Source organism: Passer domesticus, chromosome 3 (genome assembly GCF_036417665.1).
Source record: "Passer domesticus isolate bPasDom1 chromosome 3, bPasDom1.hap1, whole genome shotgun sequence".
Classification (NCBI taxonomy): domain Eukaryota; kingdom Metazoa; phylum Chordata; class Aves; order Passeriformes; family Passeridae; genus Passer; species Passer domesticus.
In genome coordinates this window covers 46,616,711-46,639,603 of record NC_087476.1, presented here as the reverse complement: position 1 = coordinate 46,639,603, position 22,893 = coordinate 46,616,711, and the positions used below count along the sequence as shown (strand labels likewise).

The window sequence follows — 22,893 nt, the reverse complement described above, 5'->3', positions numbered from 1 at the left end:
CCACTGCACTATCCCACATCCATTTTGTAAACAATCCAAAGAGACCTAAGTGGGCAGAACCTGCAGCATGGTGGAGAAGGAGGGCTGTGACAGTCTCACCCTCAGAATGGTGTATTTAAAGGAGGGCTGTGACAGTCTCACCCTCTGAATGATGTATTTAAAGGAGGGCTGTGACAGTCTCACCCTCTGAATGGTGTATTTAAAGGAGGGCTGTGACCATCTCACCCTCTGAATGGTGTATTTAAATGTGTTACATATTCATCCAGACTCTCTCTCCCAGGCAAGGTCTTTATAACCTACTCGGTGGATACGGCAGTGGAGGTTATGAAATTTGTGAACTTCCTGTCTGTAAATGGATTTCAAACTGCTGTAAGTATTCCTCCTAAAAAAAAAGACTTTCAACTAGGGAAGAGGTTTAAAAAAAAAGCAGAGGCCATACACTGTCCATTTAAATGTTTTTCTGGTTATCATCACATTTTGAAGGCTAAAGAAGATACAGATAGGATGAACTAGCCTTGGTTTTGCAAGCCGTAAAATTTAAATGATCTGCCTTTTTGTTTATTCTTCTTTTAACTGAATTTTGTGCTTTGAAATATGCTTTAATAATGATCCTGGAAAATTTCACTTAGCAACACCAGATGGGCAATAGTATGAGGTTTTGTGAGATATTCCATTAATATTCTTATGTTTGATCTGTAATGTCAGTATTACAAATGGTCAGTTTTATGTTCTTCCCATCCTACCTTTTATTTTCTCCAATGCTATTACATAATTGATTCTTCAGATGTAACTTTCTGCTAAAAAAGTAGATTCTAAAATTCACACAGCTTAATGAAACAGCCCATCTCATGGTTTCATTTGCTTTGTTATCACTTTAAAAGTGATTTTGCTTTGTTATATTTTCAAAAGGAATTCTAAAAATCATTGGCCTGAAAAGGTCTGTGTCATACTCTCTAATCCTATAAGCCATTCAGATTTTTACTGAATTTCTCATGAGTTTGCTTCATCTTAGAGGCCCACAGAGGCTCTAGTATTCAGTGTTCATCAAAATCTTGATTCATATTTTCTTATTTCAGGAGCATGTGCTATCTGACCCCTCAACCTTCACTCTTTGGCTCCAATTCAGGAAAGCATTTAAGCAAGTGGCTATCATTAAACTGAATGAGACTCAGTGGGGAGCTTTGCACATGCTTATTTATTTTCATGAATCAAAGATTTTTTTTACAGAGACTGCAATTATACTTCTCTCCTGCAGTTCTGTACTATGACCAATTCATAAGAAAGCTTTTGGGCACCATAGCTTTACAGAGTAGAAGGCTCATTAATAGCACCTTTACTGGACAGGCAACGCTTGGAGCCTGTTGCAGAATAATAAATACAGAAAAATGCCCCCAAAGCAGGGAAACAAGTGGGCTCTCTGCATTCAGAAAAGGAAAAAGAAAGACTTGAGAGCAGATCATGACTCTTCTCCAAAAACTTGGAGAAGTTAGTACTTACTCCACTGATCACAGTCACTGATTGCTGGTTTCTGGGTCTGCTGGGCGTGCAGAGGAGCAAGCAGTGTTGGTGATATTCAGTCCTATGAAGTCCTCCCTGAACTGCTGTCACTGAAGTCTGGGTGACTGCACGCAGTTGTCAGTGACCTGGCTAACTTCCCACCACACACCCTGAATATTTAGTTCAATGTGAAGCTAAAGCTTCACACTCAGTGTACCCTTGCAGTCAGAAAGTAGCAGGCATTTGCAGCTATATAGATGGAGAAGGTGGGCAGCACCTTGTTCTGTCCAGTAAAAAATGCCTGGGAGTTGGGGACTGGCAGGGCAGCCAGTCAAAGGGCCAGCTGAGTGGGAGCTCAAGGAGGTGCCTGCAGCAGCCCTCTGCCTGCTGCCTGTCCAGCTTGACTCCAGGCTGCATGGAAAGGGGAGAAGTGCATGTACACGTTTTTTTCCTAAGGGAATTGGAAATTCTTATCATAACCAAAGAAAGGAGCAGGTGCTCTATCAGTGCCATAAAATGGGGAGGAAAGGTGAAGGGATGCTCACTACAGACTTTCATTCTCTTGCAGATTGATATCTTTGAGGACACGGTACGAGGTATTGACATCATTAAGTGGATGGAGCGCTACCTAGGTGATGTATGTAAGGGCAATTTAACCTTGTTTATAGCAGAGGTGACCCAAGGAAAATGGTTGAATTATTCTAATACACAGCAGGGACAGAATGAAGATGCAAGACCCTACTGTTGTCTTCCCTGCCCCTGTAGAAATGGCAGAGGTGTTGCAGAGAGAGGCAAATCTCACTGACATCTGTATCTGATGGTCCCAGAGCTCTTTCTTTAAGAAATGAAAGGCTGATCCCAGCGTTCTTGTGAAATTCTAATGCTGCCTGTTACATCCAATCTGAAGCTGCCATTGGAAATGTTATTCATCCATCCCCTTTTTAAATTGTGAGGTTTAGCTGTCCTTGGTTACAACAATATCTGTATTTCATCCCAGGCTGCATAGTCATGGCTAATGTTCATCCTTCTCACCTGTAGCTTTCACACTGATATCTAAAACACTGAAGGGTTCTTCTGGATAAACCATCCTACATTAAACTGGAAATTGGTGTTCTTGTGGTTGATATATAGATTTGCTCTCATCACTTTGTATCTATCTAAGCAGTAAAATGGAGATTTATCTTGCTGACAGTGGTGTCCCTTGCAGCAACAACTTCCTCTGAAGTTCCCCTGAGCAGTGAGTGCACATCTCCTTTAGGATCAAGCCAAGTGGTTGGACTGTTCCAGCCCAGCTGGGTGCAAACTGGCTATTCTGTCACTGGACAGGAGCCATTGTGGGCTGCCTTCCTTGGATTCTTGCCTTGCTGAGTGGCCACCTGGCCAGATCTGACTCACTCTGGCCAGATCTCCATGGTTCAGGAACAGGATGACAGAAGTGGTAGACTCTCCTCCACCTGAGCAAGGAAGCTCAACCATCTGAGCCAGCCCTACACAGGTTTTCAGCAGGTGTCCACGCAGGCAGGATACTGCTGCATGCAGAGCCAGCCTGGGACCTCTGCCATGGAAATGCAGTCATGCCTACTGGGGCTTGCATCAGGACAAATTAGGTTTGGGCTCACTGGGTGTAATGTAGGTAATGAAACCAGAAGACAGGGTGACTTTGCTTTTGCCAAAAAAATCATTATCACTTAAAACACAAGCTGGCAGATCTCCTCTGGGACTTGTGCACAGTCAGTAGGAGAAACTGGTACGTGCAGAGAACAATCTCCTGCCTCCACCTGCGGATCTCTCTCCGACTACCCACCCCAGAAAAGTTTGGTTTCCCTCACTGACTGTAGAGGCAGTTTCTAACTTCAAAACCTTTACATGTGTGTGGAGGAAGGGACTGCTTGGACACAAGCAGAGAAAAGTGTGCAACTGGGCATGTCTCTTGCAAACCCTCAACATCTGTAAGTTCTTACACACATGTCAAGCACAAGTAAAAGTAATTCAGGAGTATGTTGACTCAGTGAAAGGGATAATGACTCCTTTGACCTTACGGTGGGGCAGATTCTCTTGATATAGCACAGAAGGAAAGAGTTAATTACATGCCTGGCAGACTGTAAGATTTGGAAGCCTTACACAGGCTTCATGTGCTAGGGATGAAAGGCAGGCCCCAGGTAAACACAAGTAGGAAGCTTTCATCTGCTGCATTTCAGCTGGCCTGCCATTAAGGAGGAGGGATGTTTCCCAGATACAAAGGATGGTCCCTCTCTGGAAACCTGAGCTCTGTGTGGGGCTGGGATTAAACAGGTCAGAGGCAGGATCTGGGCTGTCCTAGCAAGGTGGAGGAGCATTGCCTTCAGCCCGTCGTGACAGAGCTGCCAGGTACCCCTAAACCTGCCCAGGCCATTCACAACAGCCCCCCTCTCTGCACAGCCACCTCTCTGCACACTTTGCCACTAAGATCAGCAAGAAAAGATAACATTTCTGCCACTGACAGCCCTAGAAGTAGCTTCCACAGACCGCTGTCTTTATTAGCTTTTTGTATAAAAAGCCATAGATGACTAAAGAGATACACTTCTGCATAAGCTGTTGGAAAACATTTGGGTCTGAATTTGAAGACAAAAGTTTTCAGTGTATGTACATAGACACTCTACGCTGATAAAAAGTAGCTTTTTATGACAGGGATTCCAAGTGTCAACTGGTAGCTGCTAATACATCTCTTGACATTTCGATTTTCTATATTGAGATGTCGAGAAATAACGAGGAGAACGAGTGTATGAGTTCTCCTGTATTTCCTGCCAGAATGAATGAGATCCTCTTGTGTTTGCCAGGAACACAAAGATCACTTAAAACACAAACTGGCAGATTTCCGATCTGCCTCTACCAAACACGCTGCGTTTCTCAATTTCATGAAAGTGCTTTTCTCCCTAACAGAAGACGGTGATGATAATCATAGCAATCAGTCCAAAATACAAACAGGATGTGGAAGGGGCTGAATCCCAGCTGGACAGGGATGAACACGGCTTACATACTAAATACATCCACAGGATGGTAAGCAAGGACATGCATTTGCTGTTTTACAAAGACTGTCTCTTCTTCTCAAAAGACAAATCTGTCTCCAAATGGCAGGTTCTTTGCTTTGTTTTCCCTAATCCCCATAGTTAAACACCCCTCTTTGGAATTCATTAATCCTTCCTCTCATCAGCTCCGTATGCTCATTAACATCTGCTAAGAGGTTCAAGGAAGAAAAATCCTATTAAACATGCTCATCTTATTTCTTCATATTCTTTATTGTTCAGTGTTTTTCCCCTCCTTTACCTTCTTGAGCCCTTGTACAGCCCTGAGCACAATCTTATCTAGCAGTGCCTGACCTTCCTCCCTCTAAACCAGCCCCTGTTGCTTCAGCCATCCTGGAGCTGAGGCCTTTTCTTAGGCAGCAGTAGAGTTGACTGAAGGATGGAATTGCAAAGCAAAGGCCAGAGATGCAATGTGGGGCTCCTGGGGAGTGCACAGAGGTGCCAGAGGACCAGACACCCATCCCCACAGCCTGTCACAGGATGCACATTTAGCCCAGAAGAGCCCATGGAGCCATGAAGCTGATCCTTTCTCCCTTGGTTTGCAGTTAGCTGCCTTTCTCAGCCTGTAACCCATCTGATCCTCCAGTTGGAATCTGCAGTCAGGTTTCTCAGAAGCTGTCACCAGCAGATGAGCTCTCAGCAGTACTTTGCTGTCTGTACCAGCCCTGAGGTGCCTGTGTCCAGGGCCATGGGGAACAGGCTGGGCCCTGGCTCAGACACAGACCTTGTCTCTGGCTGAAATCTTTGTAGGCCAAGCAGGGGGGTTAGTCAAGTCAGGCTTCACCACTTTGAGATGGATTTCATGGGATTGCACTTGCAGCTAAACCCACAATTATTTCAGACCATGAAACAAAATGTTCAAGAAATGTTGACAGATCTTTCCTGTATCCTTTCTGTAGCAATGAAGAATTAGATTAAGTGGCCAAACCAAACACCGAGTCCACCAGCAATACATCAATTCATTTAACAGAAGAGCAGTTTAAGTAAGCAAGGAATGTTTTTATACATAGGGTTTAGATGCATGCAGAGAAAAATTGTCATGTCATTACAGTAAAACTGGCTTTTTTGTTCTATTCTAGATGCAGATTGAGTTTATACAACAAGGAAGTATGAACTTCAGATTCATCCCTGTGCTTTTCCCAAATGCCAAAAAGGTAACATACATGCATGCTTATATACTTTCCACATGATTAAGTGCATATTATTTTGATCACAGTGCAGCAGATGGAATCTTAAAACCAAAACACTCAATTTCTTGGTTCTTAATAGCCTGCAAATAATATTCAAAGCTTATAGGTTTATGTATTCCAAAGTTCATGCATTTATGTACATGCAAATAAAAAACATTTCATCCACAATATAAATCAGTGTATAAATGTATTTCTGATGATGAATATACAACTAAAACTCAAATTGCTTTGAGCACTGAAAGAATTTAAATGGAGATGGGCAATCTATCCAGGAAGCATGCTTTTTATATTAACCCTTTTATAATTTTGTCCAAATGCAATGCTGATGAGTGAGATGGCAAGATTTATGACTGATGTGAAGAGGGTCTGGAAGAGGGTGTGTTGAGAATATAAAGAGTATAATAAATACTAAAGTACTAGGCTGTTTCTTGAACTTTGACGGGCCCAATCAAAGGTAAACCAAGATTTTTTAGGACTTGTAAGTTCATCTGCCCTCCTTACTTGTTTTGAAGATTCATTTGAGAATAAGTAATGCATCAGATTCCCATCTCTTCTACCTTACTGAGAAAATCTATTGGATTTTTACAAAGACTAAAATATTAAAAGGCTTCAGTTACAGCTTTCTCAATCTCCTTCATTGTATTCATGTTTGCATTGCATAACTGAATGCTTTGTGCACTCTTGGCTAGCTATCATGTTGCCCCTAGGTACAGCTGCATTTTAGAAAAGTATGGAAAATTCTTTATATTTCTTTGGGTGCCCAAATTTTGGAACATGAGTCAAAATTTAAACAATGTTGTTAATGGTTACAAGGCTGTGCAGTCCCACTGCACTTGTGGATTTTAGTGCAGTGAAGTTCTTTATTTAAGCACTGATTTAAGATCAGAAATTTGAAAATATGTCCCTGGGTTTGTAAAATATGTGAGGCCCTGTGGGTTGAACAGTACCTCTGGTATTTCATGTCATTCAGATCCCTTCCTGAATTATCTCAATCTGCTACTTACCTGAAGTACCTGGAAGACAGCAGTGGTGGGAATTGGGCAGGCCAAAGGCAGAGAAGCAGCATTTTTTCAGTCAGTCTTTGATGGGGGAAAAGGGCTCCTAACCCTGGGGCTACTTGAGTGCCCACCATGTGAACAGACCACAGAGTCTAGAGCCACGTGGCACCTTAGGGGTTGCAGAGAAAAGTGTCCCAGGAGGCACTATAGCTGTCTTGGGGCTCTGAGACAGAACAGTAAGTTATGTTAATTTGGGCTCAACTTTATTTATCAGAAGACTATTTAGTGTATAGCAGCAGTTCTCTCAGACAGTGGTCTGTAAGGAATTTTCAAGGCTGGTTTATCCAGCTGCCTCTATCAAGGCATCAGGCTCCAGGAATCCTTCCTGCCCATCAGTAGTCCACATAACCCTTCAGTTTTTCAAGAGGTGCCTTTTTCATTAAATTATGCAGATCAGCATTTTCTACTGCTGTTAAGCTTTAGTCTCTTTCTCAACATAATCCTTTGGTACATGACCTACCTTCATCTAGCTGCTTAATGGTAATGTAACTGAGGGACATCATGGGTGGAAGGAGAGCACCAGAGCCTGAACAAGTTGCAGTAATGAAGTCTGGAGGCAGTCAGAGGAAGTGAGGTACCTGAAAAACTGCTGAGTATATGTACAATTGGATTATATTGGCGGGCAAATTACTTCAGTTTTGTCTTTTTTATACTGTCCTTTATACCTTCAAGTATTAGCATAGCTGGCAGTGGAAAAAAGCAGAAAAGGAAGATTTGGAGGTTTCATCTGAGGATGGGGCTATTAGATGAGTTAATCTCGTACACAGCACATCATAAAGCACTGCTGGTATGTGAAAATTAGTCGACCTCCAACAGGAAGAGATCTGTGTGATCCAAGGAGCGTTCATTAGGAAGCTGAATAATGAGCCGAGGAATGCACAACACGTGGTTAAGGTGGAACTGGCATTTCCAGCATCCAGTTGTACACTGCTAAGGGAAACATGGATCTTGCTGGTTCAAGGTTGGCATCACAACAATCCACAGAAATGTGTCCTCCTCATCTGGCCACCTGATGACCAAAGCGTTAAGCCAAGATTGTCCCATGCTAGAGGCTTCCTCTGGAAGCAGCCAAGGGGTGAGAAGAACAGGGCTGGTGCCAGGGAAGGCAGGAGATGTCAAACCATGCTCTGCTGTCACGGCCCTGAACAGTCCTGTCCTCTGCACCAATACACTCTGCCCTCTTCCTCCCAGTCTGAACTGCGGAGTTCTCAAATACTCGCCCTATGGCATAGAGAGAATTTCCTCTCAGCTCACAGATACACAGCCAAATTTTCAAAATGTAAAAGACAGTAACCATTTTCCCATTACTCCCACCTGCAGTGACAGATGCAGTTGTGTGGCAAGGAAAAGCCCCTTTCTCACTCTGGATAAAAACAGCAGCTATAGTTACTCTTTACCCCTACACACCTCCCTCAAGTTCAAACTATTACCAGAGCTGATTCATGTCCAAGAGCTTTTTGCACTGACTTTATTATGGAGGGTATTAAACAAAACCGCACAAGCAGTTTTGGAAACAAGGCACAGAGCTTGTCTCTGGCTGAATAGTGCCTCTCTCATTATATCCCCGCGTGCTGATTTCTGACCTACTACACATTTCTCACACTAATTTCCATCTTAACTAATGAGTTACCCATGTGGACCTTTATCAAATGCATTTTTGCAGTCTAGACTGACTATATCTACTGTATTTCCTTTGTCCAAAAAATGTAGTTTCTTATCAAAGGTAGAAAAAGGGCTCATTTGGTAAAACCCCTGCCATATTTAATTGCATTTCCTTCTATAGCTCTTTACAAGATTTAGTAAAGAAACAAATCCCATGTAACAATGGTGTGCATGTGCATGCAAACATAGTTATCTTTCTCCCAGGAACATTTGAATCTCTTGGCCAATTCTAAAGAGCTTTGTTAAAGGAGTTAAATTCACAAAGATTAAAATCCATTCCTATGCCAAAATAAAAAGACTAGCAGGTGGAGGCAAGAAGACTTATTTTTGGTCCTACCAAAGGGAATGCTGTGGGATCTTACCCCTGTGCAGTGAGATGTCCATGGGGAAGAACAACCTCCACTTCAGGGAGACTACTGACCAAAGCCTATCCTTTCTCAGCCATTGGAGAGAGAGGAGGGTCAGGCTTGATAGATAACCTCTGCCAGTCACAAAGCTGCTTGTTCAGAAGCCTAGGTGAGTTCACACTAATGGCTCTGTAGGTGCCTGTGCGACTTGCCTCCTTCTTCCTATACATAAATCCTGTAGCTCTAACAGAGTGGTTGCATCAATTAACACAAACTGCTCCCTGAGCAGGGAAAATGATGCAGCCTTATTCCCACAGCTGTACAAGCCAAGGAAAAGACAGCAATTTGAGAAGCATGATCATGGGAATGAAAGGTTTGGACTGCAGCTAGGCCGTTTGCTGGCAGCAGGACATGTTCAGCCCATGCCAGGGCATCCCCTGGCGAGGTGCCAGAGATGTGCATGCCAGCAGCTTTTGCTCTGTCCTCTTGGAGCTAGCTCCACTAGCTTGACAGGAGCTGTGCTGCTCCTAACAGAGGCTATCTTGGGAAAACACTGCTAAATAAGAAGTGCAGGGACCAAGTGCTGATGTCCTGGCTCCTCATGTTGCTTACCTGCCATCTCATTTTGGCTAGGTTCTGTTATCTCCAATTCCAAAACAAATCTCTGTCTCATGGTGACCATGAACTGGTTTTGGTCAAGGATCTGTCCCCCTGTTAATTAGTGATATTATAATAGCCCTTCACCCCTACATAGCCAGGCTATCCCTATGGAAACTTCCCGAGGCTGTGGGAACACAGGAACATGAGGTCTGAGCAGGCTCATCTCCATCAGCCACTGTCACTCTCCAGTGCCATGCTGGTCCCAGCTCCATTATGTTAATGGACAGTAGCCAACCCCTGTGAAGGACTGCACCTTTTCCAGGATGCAGGGATTGGAGGAGGTTTGACCCTGCTAATCTGGAGATGTATTAGTCTCTCCTCCAGCTCAGCATTGGCCTCAGCCTTCTGCTCAGTTGGTCAAGCACACCATGCTTGGTGAAGAAAGGGAAGGGGGCTACCAGCATGTGAAATGTTCCTGTGGGGTCCCAGTCTTTCCCTATTGATCCTCATCCCAATGTTGAACATGCTGTATGGATCCTTTAGCAGCTACTAAGGTGGCAGCTTTTCCCTGCTAAGGGCACTACAGTCTCCTCTCCTCTCCTCTCCTCTCCTCTCCTCTCCTCTCCTCTCCTCTCCTCTCCTCTCCTCTCCTCTCCTCTCCTCTCCTCTCCTCTCCTCTCCTCTCCTCTCCTCTCCTCTCCTCTCCTCTCCTCTCCTCTCCTCTCCTCTCCTCTCCTCTCCTCTCCTCTCCTCTCCTCTCCTCTCCTCTCCTCTCCTCTCCTCTCCTCTCCTCTCCTCTCCTCTCCTCTCCTCTCCTCTCCTCTCCTCTCCTCTCCTCTCCCTGTTTATTTTCACAAGCTTTTCGATGCCTGTCATTGACATCAGACTTCCTTTGAAACATGGTGAAATTAGCCAACGTGATGGCAGAAGAGAGACAGGCAAGCTGTGAGATCACACAAAGTTCATTTATTTAGGAACCCAAATACAATTCTGAAGCCAAATTAACATTTCTTGTTGTTACAGGAAGTGCCTAGAACAGACAGAATTAAATCTTCCTTGGCAGGGTGTGATGGAATCTGAAAGATTCTGGTAGAGATTCTGAAGGATTTAGCTTTTATTTTCCTTGTTTTTTTTTTCAGGAACACGTGCCCACCTGGCTGCAGAACACTCACATTTATAACTGGCCCAAGAATAAGAAGAACATCCTTTTGCGGCTGCTGCGCGAGGAGGAATACGTTGCTCCTCCGATAGGACCTTTACCAACACTCCAGGTTGTGCCGCTGTGAACATTTTAACTTAAAGCACATGACGAGTGGTTGTTAAAGGGTTGTTCCTGGCAGGGAGCCAGCACTCTTCCAGATGGCTCTTTTTGATGACAGAAGACACTCTTTCTGCTAAAGGAATTGGTTGTCTTGGGTTACTCAGGCTCAGCTTGTTCTCTACCATGTTAAACATCTATTTCCAAAGCTGATGGGGCAGAACTCTCTTCTCTAGATTTTTTAATAAGCTACAAATGGAAAGAATGCCCACTTTTATTTTAACATCTGGTTTTAACATATTCCTTTTATTAGTCATTATAGCAAACAAATACCAGAAATAATGTTGCAATAAGTGTAAAATAAAAATTACATGCTCCTTTTTGCTCAGGGTTTCTTTAAAGATATTCCTGCTTTGTATAGCATTATTGAACCATCAATTTGTATATACACTATTAAATATATTTGCCTTTTGTAAGGCAATCTTATATACCATGTCCACTTCTATTATTGCTGGGGACAATGGAGAAATGGGCTGGGTAAGGCAGATTTTCCTTAGACTGTCTGGCATAAAGAGACTTGTCTTCAATTAGAGGACTTCAAAATTTGGAATCTCTAGAGTTCCCTTTCCTTACAGCTTGGTCCCTCACACCTCCAGCATGTTGCAGCAACAGTCCCCACCAGGAGGGCTGAAAGCATGACTACGTGTGTGCTGTCAGTACCATGAAACAGTGCAGTATTTTTATGGCAGGCCTGTAGCCTCACCATTGCTCTTCAGCCCTTATTTAAAACAGAGCACGTCAAAGGACAATTGGGACATTTGGGAAAGCAGCGATTGTTGAAAGAACATTGACTCCTACAACTTGCAGTATGCAGTATGGGACAATAAAATAATCAAAGATGGAGAGCCACAGGGTCCTGGCCACCAGGGTGGCTCAACAACATCACGTCTGCTAAAATTTGAACATATTTTCACAGACCACATAAGCATGACTTTGGTGAGGGTTTTTTGTTTTTAACAGTCTTAACCTTACTGAGGTAACAGTGGACCCCGTTGGCTTAAAATTCTGCAGCCCTTATTCTTTAGAGCAGTCATACCAAGATCCTCCTCAGTTTTAATATTTGTCATAGAATGACCCAAATACAGCTTTATAAAAAAGTACATGTGTTTGGTAGCCTGAAAAGAAAATTAGCCCAGAAGTTGATACGCCTCATACAGTATCCAAATTATTTAATTAGCTTTCTGTGGAAGTGGTGCCAGCATGGTGTGTTGATGCAGCACATGTTCTGTGGTGCTCATGGGGGAAAAAAAATAAAACTCAGATTTTCTTTAGCAGAGTTTTGCAAAAATAATTGCAGCCATTTAAAGGAATGGTGTATTCAGTGCTGTCAACTCCAATGATTTTTATTGTGGTATTTTCTGTGCTTCTGGCAACTCCAGTTTCAAAAGGGAAGCTCAGCAACTGAAACAGGCTAATACCTGATGTACCAGCAGCTTCAAGAGAAGGCACAATAAAACTGTGTTAGGCAGTGGTACTTCTTGGCACCTACTTACATTTGGGGAAGGGAGGTCTGTTTTTCATGCAATAAATTGTCAATTCAGAAAATAATTTTGTAGTATGTGGTGACAGCCTAAAATCATGACAGAAATTTATCTTAAATGGTCAACAAAGTAAACACAAAAGGAGTGGGATGTGGGTTCACATTTGGGGTGACCTGGAGTGCACTACAACAGTGAGCTCAGCCTCCAGGTTCAGCGAGTCTCCTGAAATGCTGGGGCATTATCTGCCAACTCAGTATGGCTGCCTCTATTTTAAGGTATCTGAATTAGCACTGTGAAATAGTCTGTGTCAATTGGCTTCTAAGCCTCTTAGCCACTTTCTGCCACATTTAATAGGGAGGGCTCAAAGATACTAAGTGCCTGTGAGTTTCATGGAAAGACTTACCCAAGCAAAGAGTGAGCCCCAAACCCACATGCTGAGGAGGGAGAGGTTCTGGTCTCTTCCCAGAGGTGGACAGCTGGCCACCCTGGCCCTGGAAGGGGGCTGGGAGGCATTCTGGGGTACACAGCCTGCACAAGTCTGGAGGAGAGAAGCATGTAGGGAATGAGGCTGTGTCAGTTTAGCTGCTTGCAAAGCAGCGTGTTAGGGAGTGCAGTTAAGCATTCAGAATGATTAGTGAGGCTGGGTAGTAAATTCCTTTCATCATTTTGGCTGTCAGCTGAAAATATGTGCTCTAGATTTACCACAGATTTGCTTGGTTTGGGCCAGGGAATTTCATTAAGTAATTCCTGCATCATGTGATGCACAAGGTTGCATTAAATGGTCCAGTGATTATTTCTATTCTTCTGTTTGAACGATCCTTTTCTGCAAAACAGTACTAGCAGAGTGAGGAAATAAAACTAAGCTTTGCTGTTTGAGAAATACAAAGAGCCCAATCTATTTAACTGCTGGGGCCTTTTTTTTTTTTTAATCGAATAACAATTCCCAGGATTCATTGATCTTTACATTAGTTAGAGCATCCTACAAGGACAGAAACCACGATGGGGAGAGTGTGAGTAATGAGCTAGCAGCCTAGTGAATCATTTCCCCTAAAGCTTTGTATTTGTAGAGAGACAGATGGTGGGAGCTGTGAAGAGGGAGAGGCAGGAGAAAAGCTGGTTTTTGCAAACAGCAGAAGTATAGAGGACAGTGAGGAAAGAAAAAAAAAATCAGCAGGTAGGGAAGAAGAAGAGGCTGAGAATACACCAGCTGTTTCAAAACTAATGCATTAATGTTAAAATGGATTAGGGTTAAGAGAAAATACAAAAAGGAAATTGCAGAAAACAAGAGCTTTGTGGCTGAGAGATGGAAAATTTACTAAGATCAGCCCTAAATACATATTTATAGATGAACTCTTGAGTCAGTTATTAAGTGCAAATAACAGAGAAGTAGCTGAAAGTATGCAAGACTCCATCCTGCAGGCTGGCAGTGCTGCTGCTCAGCTGCAATTGCAAGCTGCAGGTACCCACAGGGGCAAAAGGCATCACTTGGATGGCAACAGCACCAGGGGTTTTTCTCACAGCACCTGTAAATTTGCAAGAGGTGTGTGGGAGAGGAAATCCATTGTCCCTTATGTGGAAAGCAAGTAAAGCAAGAGAATTACATACGTAACTCTGGGATGAGTGCAGCATTAAGACAGAAATAGAGGATTTAGAGACAGCCTGCTTTGGAGCTTGCCAAAACTTGGATGACATTAATGCATGTAAAGGTTTTGTTACACAAGTCACCTGTGTGACAAAAATAGGGTTGCAAAATTTTATCCCACAGTTAAGTTAGATCTCTCCAGAGAGGGATGTGTGGGGTGATTTGAGTACAAAGTTAATTTAATAAAGCCTTGTACACAGGACAAGAAATGCTGCCCTAAGAGCTCATTTGCTCCTGGTAGGGTCTTAAATGCCATCATTTGATGCCATTTAAGAAAATAAAGCCACAGACTTCCCTGCAGCCTCTCTGGGACCACCAGCAAGGCAGGTAATGGAACTGACTCATTCAAACAGCTCCACCTAAGGATGCCTTGCTGAGAGCCTTTCCCTCATCTCCAGCCACTGACCAGGCTGCAGGTAGCAGAGACATGGGCAGCTCGGTAACAGCATCAGTCTGGGCAGCGAACTTGGGCAGTGTGGTCACGACACTCCACAATGAGATAAGAAAAGGAGCAATTCCCACCATTTAGGATGTTCTGGGTTGTCAGATGGAGGCACTGGTAAAGCTGTCAGAAACCCCTTGTTTTAAAAGGGATGTGGGAGGGAAGAATTGGGAGCTCTGTGGCCTTGCAGTGCAAGAGGTCTGCTGTGGTAATGAAGTAAAACGTGTCAGAGAGTTCCCTCACCTTCAGTGTGCAGAACAGGCACACGTTATCTCCCAAAGCAAACATCTCTCTTGTTACACTTTGGCTTTAATTTAACAGGTTCCTCCATGCCCACATCTCTAGCAGTCTGCTAATGTTTTACCTGTGTTTGGGAAACAGATCCTGCCTAGAAGGTCACAGCTTTCATCAGCCTCCTCCTCCACCATCCTTTATCACAATGTTGCTGCAGGGAAGCGCTGCCACAGCACCCACTTTGCAGTACTGATGGGCTGGCACTGCTTCTTCTCCCCAGAACCCCCAACATGGGTCTTCTGCAGAAGTTCAGGCTGGCACACAGCACATCTGTATCATTACACAGCTCCAGTGTGTCACTTCTCCTCAAGCAATGGATGCTCCCACAGTCCCCTCAGCCAGCATGCACCACACTGGCACATGATCATCTCACAAAAACCACTTGCAAAACCCTCTCTGAGACATCAGACACACCTCTCCCACCTGAATATTACAACAAGTGCAGGAAGAGAAATGCCTGTATTTCTGTGGTATTTGTATTACAAGTTATTGCTCACAGCAAGAGGTGTTCTCTGGGCTGCAGGGAAGGACACCTGAGCAAGCAGAGGCTCCACTGCCATGGCAGAGGGGTGCTGCCCACACAGGCAAAGCCAAACCAGGCCCTGAGATGCCAGATCACAGAAGAAGACAGCAGAGTAGCAGCCTGTCCAATCCCCCTCCAAATCAGGCCAAGAATGAGATGGAATTGCTTCGCCCCACTCCAGCCTTCATCGGCTCAGAGCCCAGCTCAGCCTGATCATGGAACAGTGCACAGACCACCAGCTGTGTGTCCCTGTCTGTGGCCAAGATCACTTGTAAACAAACAAAAAACCATCTAAAGCTAAGTTGCCCAGCCTAACCAGATCTGCCAGCTGGGCTGCATTTCAAGGGCTCTCTGATGTAGATGGGACCAAACAAATACAAACACAGATACTCCCTGCATCGTGGCTCTGAGCACTGCGTGCCACTACACAGATCATGCAAACTGAAAAAATGTCACCAGGAGCAAAGGCAGGGCTTTTAAAAACATTTGTTCTTTATGGAAACGTATCAGGAGCTTCTCCAGTTTCCAGAGGGTGAGGGGCAAGTGCCTGCTTGCCCACCTAACCCTGGGGTAAGGGGAATTTCACAGCAACCTCTGCAGACACCAAGTCCTTCGGGCTAATGGACAGATCCAGGGAATCTCAGGTGAAACTTGGATGAACCCAGTGGATGTAAATGCCCACAGGACTGGCTGTTGTGGAAGGGGGACCTGCCAAGGAGTAGGAAACTTCCCAGGACCTACTTTGATGGTTGGGCAGATGAAGCCCTCTCTGTCTGACACGTACCACTCTTCTAAGAATGGGAAAATGCACACTGTTGGAAAGCTCCAGAAAACCTCAAAAGTGTGGATTTTCTGGGGTGCAGAAGAAGATACTGTAATGGCAGCCACTGGACAAACACCCTACACCCCAAAAAACTACTAAAATAGTTAATAACTAAAATTTATTTCTAAAAAATCATTACAAGCACCACCTGCAGTGAGCTCATTCTGTCTGAATTCCATTCTTTGAATTTTCCACTTTTTTCCTAAGGAATTATATTCTGGAAATACTATCTTGGAGGCCTTCTTCAAAGTCACCTCCCTTTACTTGGGCTGACAGTCCTTACAGCATGTCTCTTCTGGTTTCCATCAGCTAGGCCCAGTGAAAATCTGGTAAATGTGATGCATTGTGACTGCCATGTTCAGCACTGCAATGCTCTCGTGCCAGCCTTGGGATTTCCAGCAAGCAGCAGGTGCTGCAGTCCACTGTTAAAAACCCTGCAGTCTTCAAAGGCAGAAATTCAGTGACAAAGACTTCTGAACAGATAACACTACTGGGGATTGAGTTGAACATCCCAGAAGCAGCGAGTGCATTAAAGAATCTTTCATTCCTAGGCAGGGAGAGGGAATTTAGCCCAGCTTGGCACTGACCAAACCCAGTCCAGTCAGTATCTGGTAGCATCAGTTCTCAGTGGGCGCTGTGTGCATCTCACACATGTGTAGATGACACAGCCAGATGCTCCCACCACAGCCCTCCTCCCAGAACTTCCCCCCAAAACAGACTGTACAGACACTGAAATCCATCCTCAGCACTGATACGGCACTAGTGGTTCCCAAATGCCAAACCAACAGCATACAGAGGAGAACTGACCACCCCTCTTTACAGCAGACTAAAAATATTCCTACCAGCAATGGTTCCAAATATTCAGTACTGGCTTTCCCCACATACAGGGCAGACAATCATTTGGAAAACAGAGATTTTATTCTTCACTTTCTTACTGCACTGCTGCAGACAGCAGAAAGTTACCCACTCAGTCTTCTGCAGCCTCCTTAGCTAGGAAGCTGAGACAATAGTAAAGTGGCCATTTAGGTAAGGTTGTTGAAGACTTACTGATTAAAGAACCACGTACTTGCAAAAAATATTGATTTTTATGGGTCTGTTCTCCTCACAGCCTTACAAGAGACAATTTTTTCATTGAAGCACCAGCTGTGTAGAAGCTGAAACAGCAGAAAGCCAACAGTAAGACTATCCCAAAAGAGAGATGAAGGGGAGCTCTTAAAATAGGCACAATAGCACCTGAGAAGACAGACAGAGTACAATAAAGAAGTGAGAAAGAGGAAGGGAACTACACTGTAATAAAATTGAATGCAGTAGCAAAATTAATCAGCTAGCACAGACCCCTTTTGGTCTCTTTTTTTTCTTTTTTTTAAGAGGTAAAATAACTTAGCATTTACTATTTTTAAAAAGAACAGGAAAGAGAGAGAAAACCAGTATTTTCCTCCAGGCTTTTGTGTCCCATTTTAACTTAGTAGTTGGAAACCAACCTACTAAAGCAGCACAGTCCCTCCTGAGGACACAGTCACACTGATGACAATTTGATATATCAGTGCACCAGCAGTCAAGAGACAGCTGCATCAAGGCAAGACAGACAGGTGTAGAGGTACACATTCAAAACACAAGGAATGCAAACTGCACATCTGAGACCCTAACACTGATTGATGTAGTCAAGACTCCTTGCTCACTGCAGGCTGGAGTTAATTATTCCCAGGAGTAATTAACAGGTTGAATTTTAAGCTCTGGGCTGGATGGACTTGGCATTGGAGAGACAGGTTCCACAACTCCCTCAAAGCAGTGCCCAGACAATGGTGTGAATTTTGTCACTTGCTTTACTGGAGCTATACGAGGGAAAAATCACCATCCTCATCAAACCAGGTTATGGTCCTTCTGTTGCCCATATTTCTCAGTTGTGCACACTTCCCTGGTTCTGATGTCTTACAGAGTAGCTTGTCTTGAACAGCCCGACGTTCCAGGCCCCAAGAGCAGCTTTTTTCACTACAAAAAAAATGTTCATCCAGGGACCCACATCAGGCTCAGCCTGTGCATCCTGACACAAAATCAACACTGTGGTGTTTGTGTGGATGTGGTGTGGCCCTGTACTGCCTTCACATGACATGAAATAAGAGGTGCAGGCAGTTCAGCAGTACTATTGTATGGAGAGAGGGTGGTGCTTGGGCAAAACTAACCAGGGCATCTCTATATTAAGTATGGTCTAAGCCTACATCTGTGGTGATGCCCAAACTTGTCTTTTGCAGAGGGCAAGAATACAACCCTTGATGAGACACTGTCTGTGAGACAGCGTTGGTGAGAAAATCCAGTGAGTGCCAGAAAATCTGCCACAATCACATTGTGGCAGAGCTCAGCAAAATGAGGAATCCCTACAACCTGCTCCCTACAACCAGGACATTTCTTAGGTACATCACACCTATTTATCCTACCACACACATAAGGTACAAGCACAGGTTTCAAACAGTGTGTCTGTGAGCTCCAAGCCTGTAAGACAAGTCTCAGTGCCTCAACCCCTTGGTGCACATGGGAATTTAGCACAGGCATTTCACATCAGCCCAGCTATCAGCTCTGACTATCATGCTATAGACGTGCAAGATGTAAAAGCATGCTTTCAGTTCTGATTTCTCTTTTCTCTCACATACTTTCATTAGAGAACCTCTAATCAAAAGAGGCATTTTTCATAATTTTTTGTGTGTTGCCTTCATTTTACAACATTAGAAGCAGCTATGTAGATACAGCTGCCTTGTGCCTAATGCTGAATACCAGAAGGCTGTTCTAAGGAAGAGCTTACAGTCTGACTCTATCTGGGATTTGAGTGGCTAACTAAAATCCTTTGCAAATTATCTGTCACTTCTTTGTAAGCCCTGCTTCCTTTCTTTACGTCTGAATTCGGACTGGGGATAATGAACTTCCTGTATCATGGACTGGGATACAAGGAAACTCATTGTACACTCACCAAGGAAGAGTACATCAGTAAGTAGCTTATGAGGCAGCTCTGAAGGGTCTTATTAGAATGACTTATTCCCTGAGTTTCAGTGGTTTGATTAAGTGCATCATGTGATAAACACTCATAATGAACTTCTTCAGATGCTGCCAGGGAAAACCCAGCAGATAAAATGCAGAATCCCACGGCATTGCTCTCTGCATAACAAACTGATTACAAAGATGGAAAAATCATGCAATTCACTGGCTTCTCCCACTCAGGACAACACAACAGTGTTATACAATCTTCTCTTTGCTGTCCCAGATTAAAGTATCCTTGCTATTCAGTCCAGTTCAAACTAGTGAAATTTTTCTTCTACAAGTCACCAGGCAGATTACAGCTAAATGTAACTACTTGCAAGAAAGTCTAGTCATGCTTCTGAATGATTTCTTTCTTATTAGAGTAAACAAAATAATACAAATAAACATGGCAATGGTTAGAACTAGATGAACTTTAAGGTTGCTTCCAACCCAACCCTTCTATGATTCTATAGGGGAAAAAAAACCCCAAAAAACTAAAAAAAAACCTTAACATAAACTCACAGGTAACATAGGCTAATTTGGTTTGTTTAAAAACAGAAGGCCGTAGTGGAGAGCATCCCTTGCAGTTTTGGCCTGGCCAATACCTGTAGGACCAATACATCATCATCTGCTCTGCTCTCTCCTCACCCCCAGTTTGCAGCTTCATTGCTTCTCCTTCTCAGCAGCACAGCCTCTCCTCTTTACTCTCCCAAGTTTGTCTCTGTCTAACAAGCTACAACACCTCTGCAAAAGGCATCCTGGCTCTGGCATGAAGCATGGGATGTGTGCACTGGTTCCTGTCCTGTAAACCAGAATAAATTCCAACACTGGTTCTTCAAGGCCAGTGCTATATCCCTGGCTGGGTGTCAGCTGGAGCAGAAAACTGTTTCAGCTGGGTGTGGCAAAGATGTCAGGAAGCACGCAGAAAAGTAGGCAAGTGCTCGACTCTTAAGTGAGGTAATTGGTATTACTTGGGACCCTTAATTCAGTAAAAGGTTAATGAGGGCATCCCCTTCCTTTAAGCTAGTTACTGGCTGGTTTTCCCTCAGTTCAGATCCCAGACTTTACAGAGCAGTAGCTGAGATGGTAGAAGCTGCAAAGCCAGCCCACAGTAATGCCTGCCCTCAGGCTACCTTGCTCCATATCATCCCACTGAGTAATCAGCTCTTTAGGGTCACTGGGTGAATTGCCTTAAAGGGAATTGCTTTGGCAGTTCAGGTGTCAGTAGAAACAAGAGGGTAAAGGGTCACCTGACACCTGGCAGGTGACCTCAGCAGCTCTGTCCTGCCTGTCACCAGTAGGTCTGATAGCTGCCAATGCCACAGAGTGGAACCAAACTGGCAGTGCTAATTCCACTGATGCCTCAGGTTTTAGCTTTTATATTTTTCAGATTCTGTACAGCTTTAGTGTGTAGTTCTGTAGGTCTGAGCTTCATATTAGGGGACAGTAAGCCCTCTTCACAAAGTAGGTCGACAAAACAATTCCTTCTCCAGCTGGGGACCAAGGACAAATGATCAAAATTTCAGGCCCAAGAGCATAAACAACAGTGGACTGAAGAGAAAAACAAGAAGGGTGGGACTTCATAAGCTAAAGCTGTAATTGGACAATTAACTTCAGTATGCTAATAGACCAGAAATTATAAAATTGTGAGACCCTGTGACTGGTCGTCCATTTTGTGACCATTTTGGGTTCATCTTGGGTGTAGCCCTGGCTGGGCTCTTGTACTGCCCAAGGTGTATCCACTGAGGCCTTTTAATTTGTTCTTTAACTCTGTCTAGCCTCTGTTCTAAATCAGCCTTCACAAGGCATCACCTCCATCAGACGTACAGCCCTTGCACTTCCCTCCTGCCTGCCTCAAGGTAAGAGTGCCCAGCCTGGCACAGCACTTGGGAGAATGGTTTTGGTTATGGCTGGCATTGAACTGTGCTCCCCACTCCATCTGCTTCCCATGCCCAGGAGCATCCCCTGCACTATGCACTGAGCAGCCTGATAACATGCTACATGAGTCGACAGCCTCATCACACCTAGTGCAGCTGTTACAAATATCTGGGGAGGAAACATTTGCCAGATGAAGAACACAGGGACTATAAAGTGGACTTGTCAGATGAATTACAACACTGGTGGGGGGAAGATGCCTTGCTCCTTGGCTTGACCATCAGAATGCTTATCTATCAGTTTTGTTTTGAGGAATGGTCCAGCAATTATGGCATCTCAAAAAAGTCCCAGAGGATGGTAAAAACTCTGTTTTTTTCAAGCAGCCAACCTGTAAACACAACAGCAGCTTAAAATGTACATCAAAACGTATGTGAGCTTTCCTATGTACCCTTACTAGCCATTAAGTTTCCCCAGGCCATGCTATTATTCAATTAATAGGATTGCAAGCTATAACTGAAGGGATAACACACCTCTCAGAACTCATCAGTTGTGATGCCATGTGTGAAAGAGGGCCTTATCTTGATTTATTTTACAGCCAAAGGGAATTCATGTATCTAATAGCAAGAAAAAAGGTATCTTCAAAACATGGTTCTATGCAATCAGTAAGAATCAATAACAACAACAATACTGCTATTAGACCCAGTCGTCAGAGAACAATGGAATTTTAAATCTGGAAACCAAGCAAAAATTTGCACATTCAGTCATTTCCACTTGATAAAGGAGCCTTTCTCCTACATGACAAAACAGGTAAAGGTGTTTGTGGCTAACTTATCCATGATCTAGTCTAAAACTGTGAATCAATTTGGAGTTCCATTCAGCAGCTGCCTTTTTACTGGTCTCATATTTGTATGTATTAAATACTGTCCACAGATTTCCTTTGTAGGCCTGTCCCCAGGGACTGAAAACCTGGTGTACTCAACTCATAAATAAAGCTAGCGAGACATGAGCAAGAAAAAAACATAGCATACTTCTGGGCATCACTCCAGGAAAAGAAATATGCAAGATGGCACATCACCCCTACACAAAGCTGGCAAAGGTAAAATAACATTTGGGTTCGATGATTATGGAAAAGAAAATAATTCTGCGTTCATATGTACACGCTGATCTTCCACTGAAACAAAAGGGCAAAGGTAAGACTGGAGTTTGACTCACGAGAAAACAAACCTCCTGGAAACAGTTGTGGCTTATTTAATCAAATTGAGGGAATGAAGTCTGAATATGATCCCCAGCTTTCAGAAGGCCCTTGAATTCTCTAGGAATGACCAACACCCTTATTTCCTATCTCTGTGGCTCATGGCTCTTCTTACAGCATATGCTTGCTATTAAATTCTAGGTATACCTTTCCCTCAACAGCTACAACACATGACTTTATACATTAGTATTAAAACATGGTAAAGAACAAAAGAGGAGGAATTGTCCGGCTTTCCTAAATGGGTTTGTATGAACACGCCCTCCTGTTTCTATCAGTGCTTCACTCTTTTTTTCTTGAACAGGATATTATATTTACCAGCATTGACTCTTTCCTCAGAGTTTATTAATTTGCTCCCTTCTGCTCTTCTCTCATTTTCAGTCTTTTCTACATTTTTGGGGTGGTTTTTTTTGGGTTTTTTTGTTTGTTTGTTTTTTTGTTTTTTTTTTTTTTCTAGTCTCCTGAATCCTTATTTTCCTATTATTAGGCTTTGCACTGTCTAATCCCCAGGTTACTTTACTGTTGTTATTTATGAGATACTGAAAAGTTTAAGCCAATCTATATAATGGATGACAACAACAGGATTGCACAGAAATACTCATTATTTAAGGGATGAATTGGCAGAAGATACATCCTGCAACTATGCAGATTGCAGACAGATGTCTACCTGTGTTTTTTGGCTGTGATTTGGAAATGTACAGAATTCTTTGAAAGCAAATGTGATGTGATCTTGGCAATTTTAATTTCATTATGGATTGGTCCATAATTTTGCTTTTAGGGATGATGGCTTACTGTTGTCTTGTAACTGTTTGCCTGGTGATGTT

General features: G+C 43.5%; 1 protein-coding gene and 1 long non-coding RNA gene across 11 annotated transcripts in view; one reads left to right on the top strand and one right to left on the bottom strand.

Annotated features, from left to right (window-relative positions):
- Nucleotides 1-11,160, top strand: part of TRAF3IP2 (TRAF3 interacting protein 2) — a 29,866-nt gene extending 18,706 nt beyond the window's left edge. For 6 of the 8 annotated variants that reach the window (XM_064412951.1, XM_064412949.1, XM_064412950.1 and 3 more), the window contains 5 exons: nt 281-369; nt 2,066-2,134; nt 4,417-4,533; nt 5,639-5,713; nt 10,556-11,160. In XM_064412951.1, coding sequence (XP_064269021.1) covers nt 281-369; nt 2,066-2,134; nt 4,417-4,533; nt 5,639-5,713; nt 10,556-10,702 — 497 coding nt within the window. In that variant the 3' untranslated portion in view covers nt 10,703-11,160. Of the gene's footprint in view, nt 1-280; nt 370-2,065; nt 2,135-4,416; nt 4,534-5,638; nt 5,714-10,555 lie in introns of those variants that run through there. The other 2 variants (XR_010358599.1, XM_064412955.1) reach the window with 2 other exon arrangements.
- The window catches only part of LOC135296518 (uncharacterized), a 32,008-nt gene continuing 19,787 nt past the window's right edge, over nt 10,673-22,893 (bottom strand). For 2 of the 3 annotated variants that reach the window (XR_010358600.1, XR_010358601.1), the window contains 2 exons: nt 12,619-12,753; nt 10,673-10,810 (listed from right to left, as the gene is read on the bottom strand). This is a non-coding gene — a long non-coding RNA (uncharacterized LOC135296518). The remainder of the gene's footprint in view (nt 10,811-12,618; nt 12,754-22,893) is intronic. The other variant, XR_010358603.1, reaches the window with a different exon arrangement.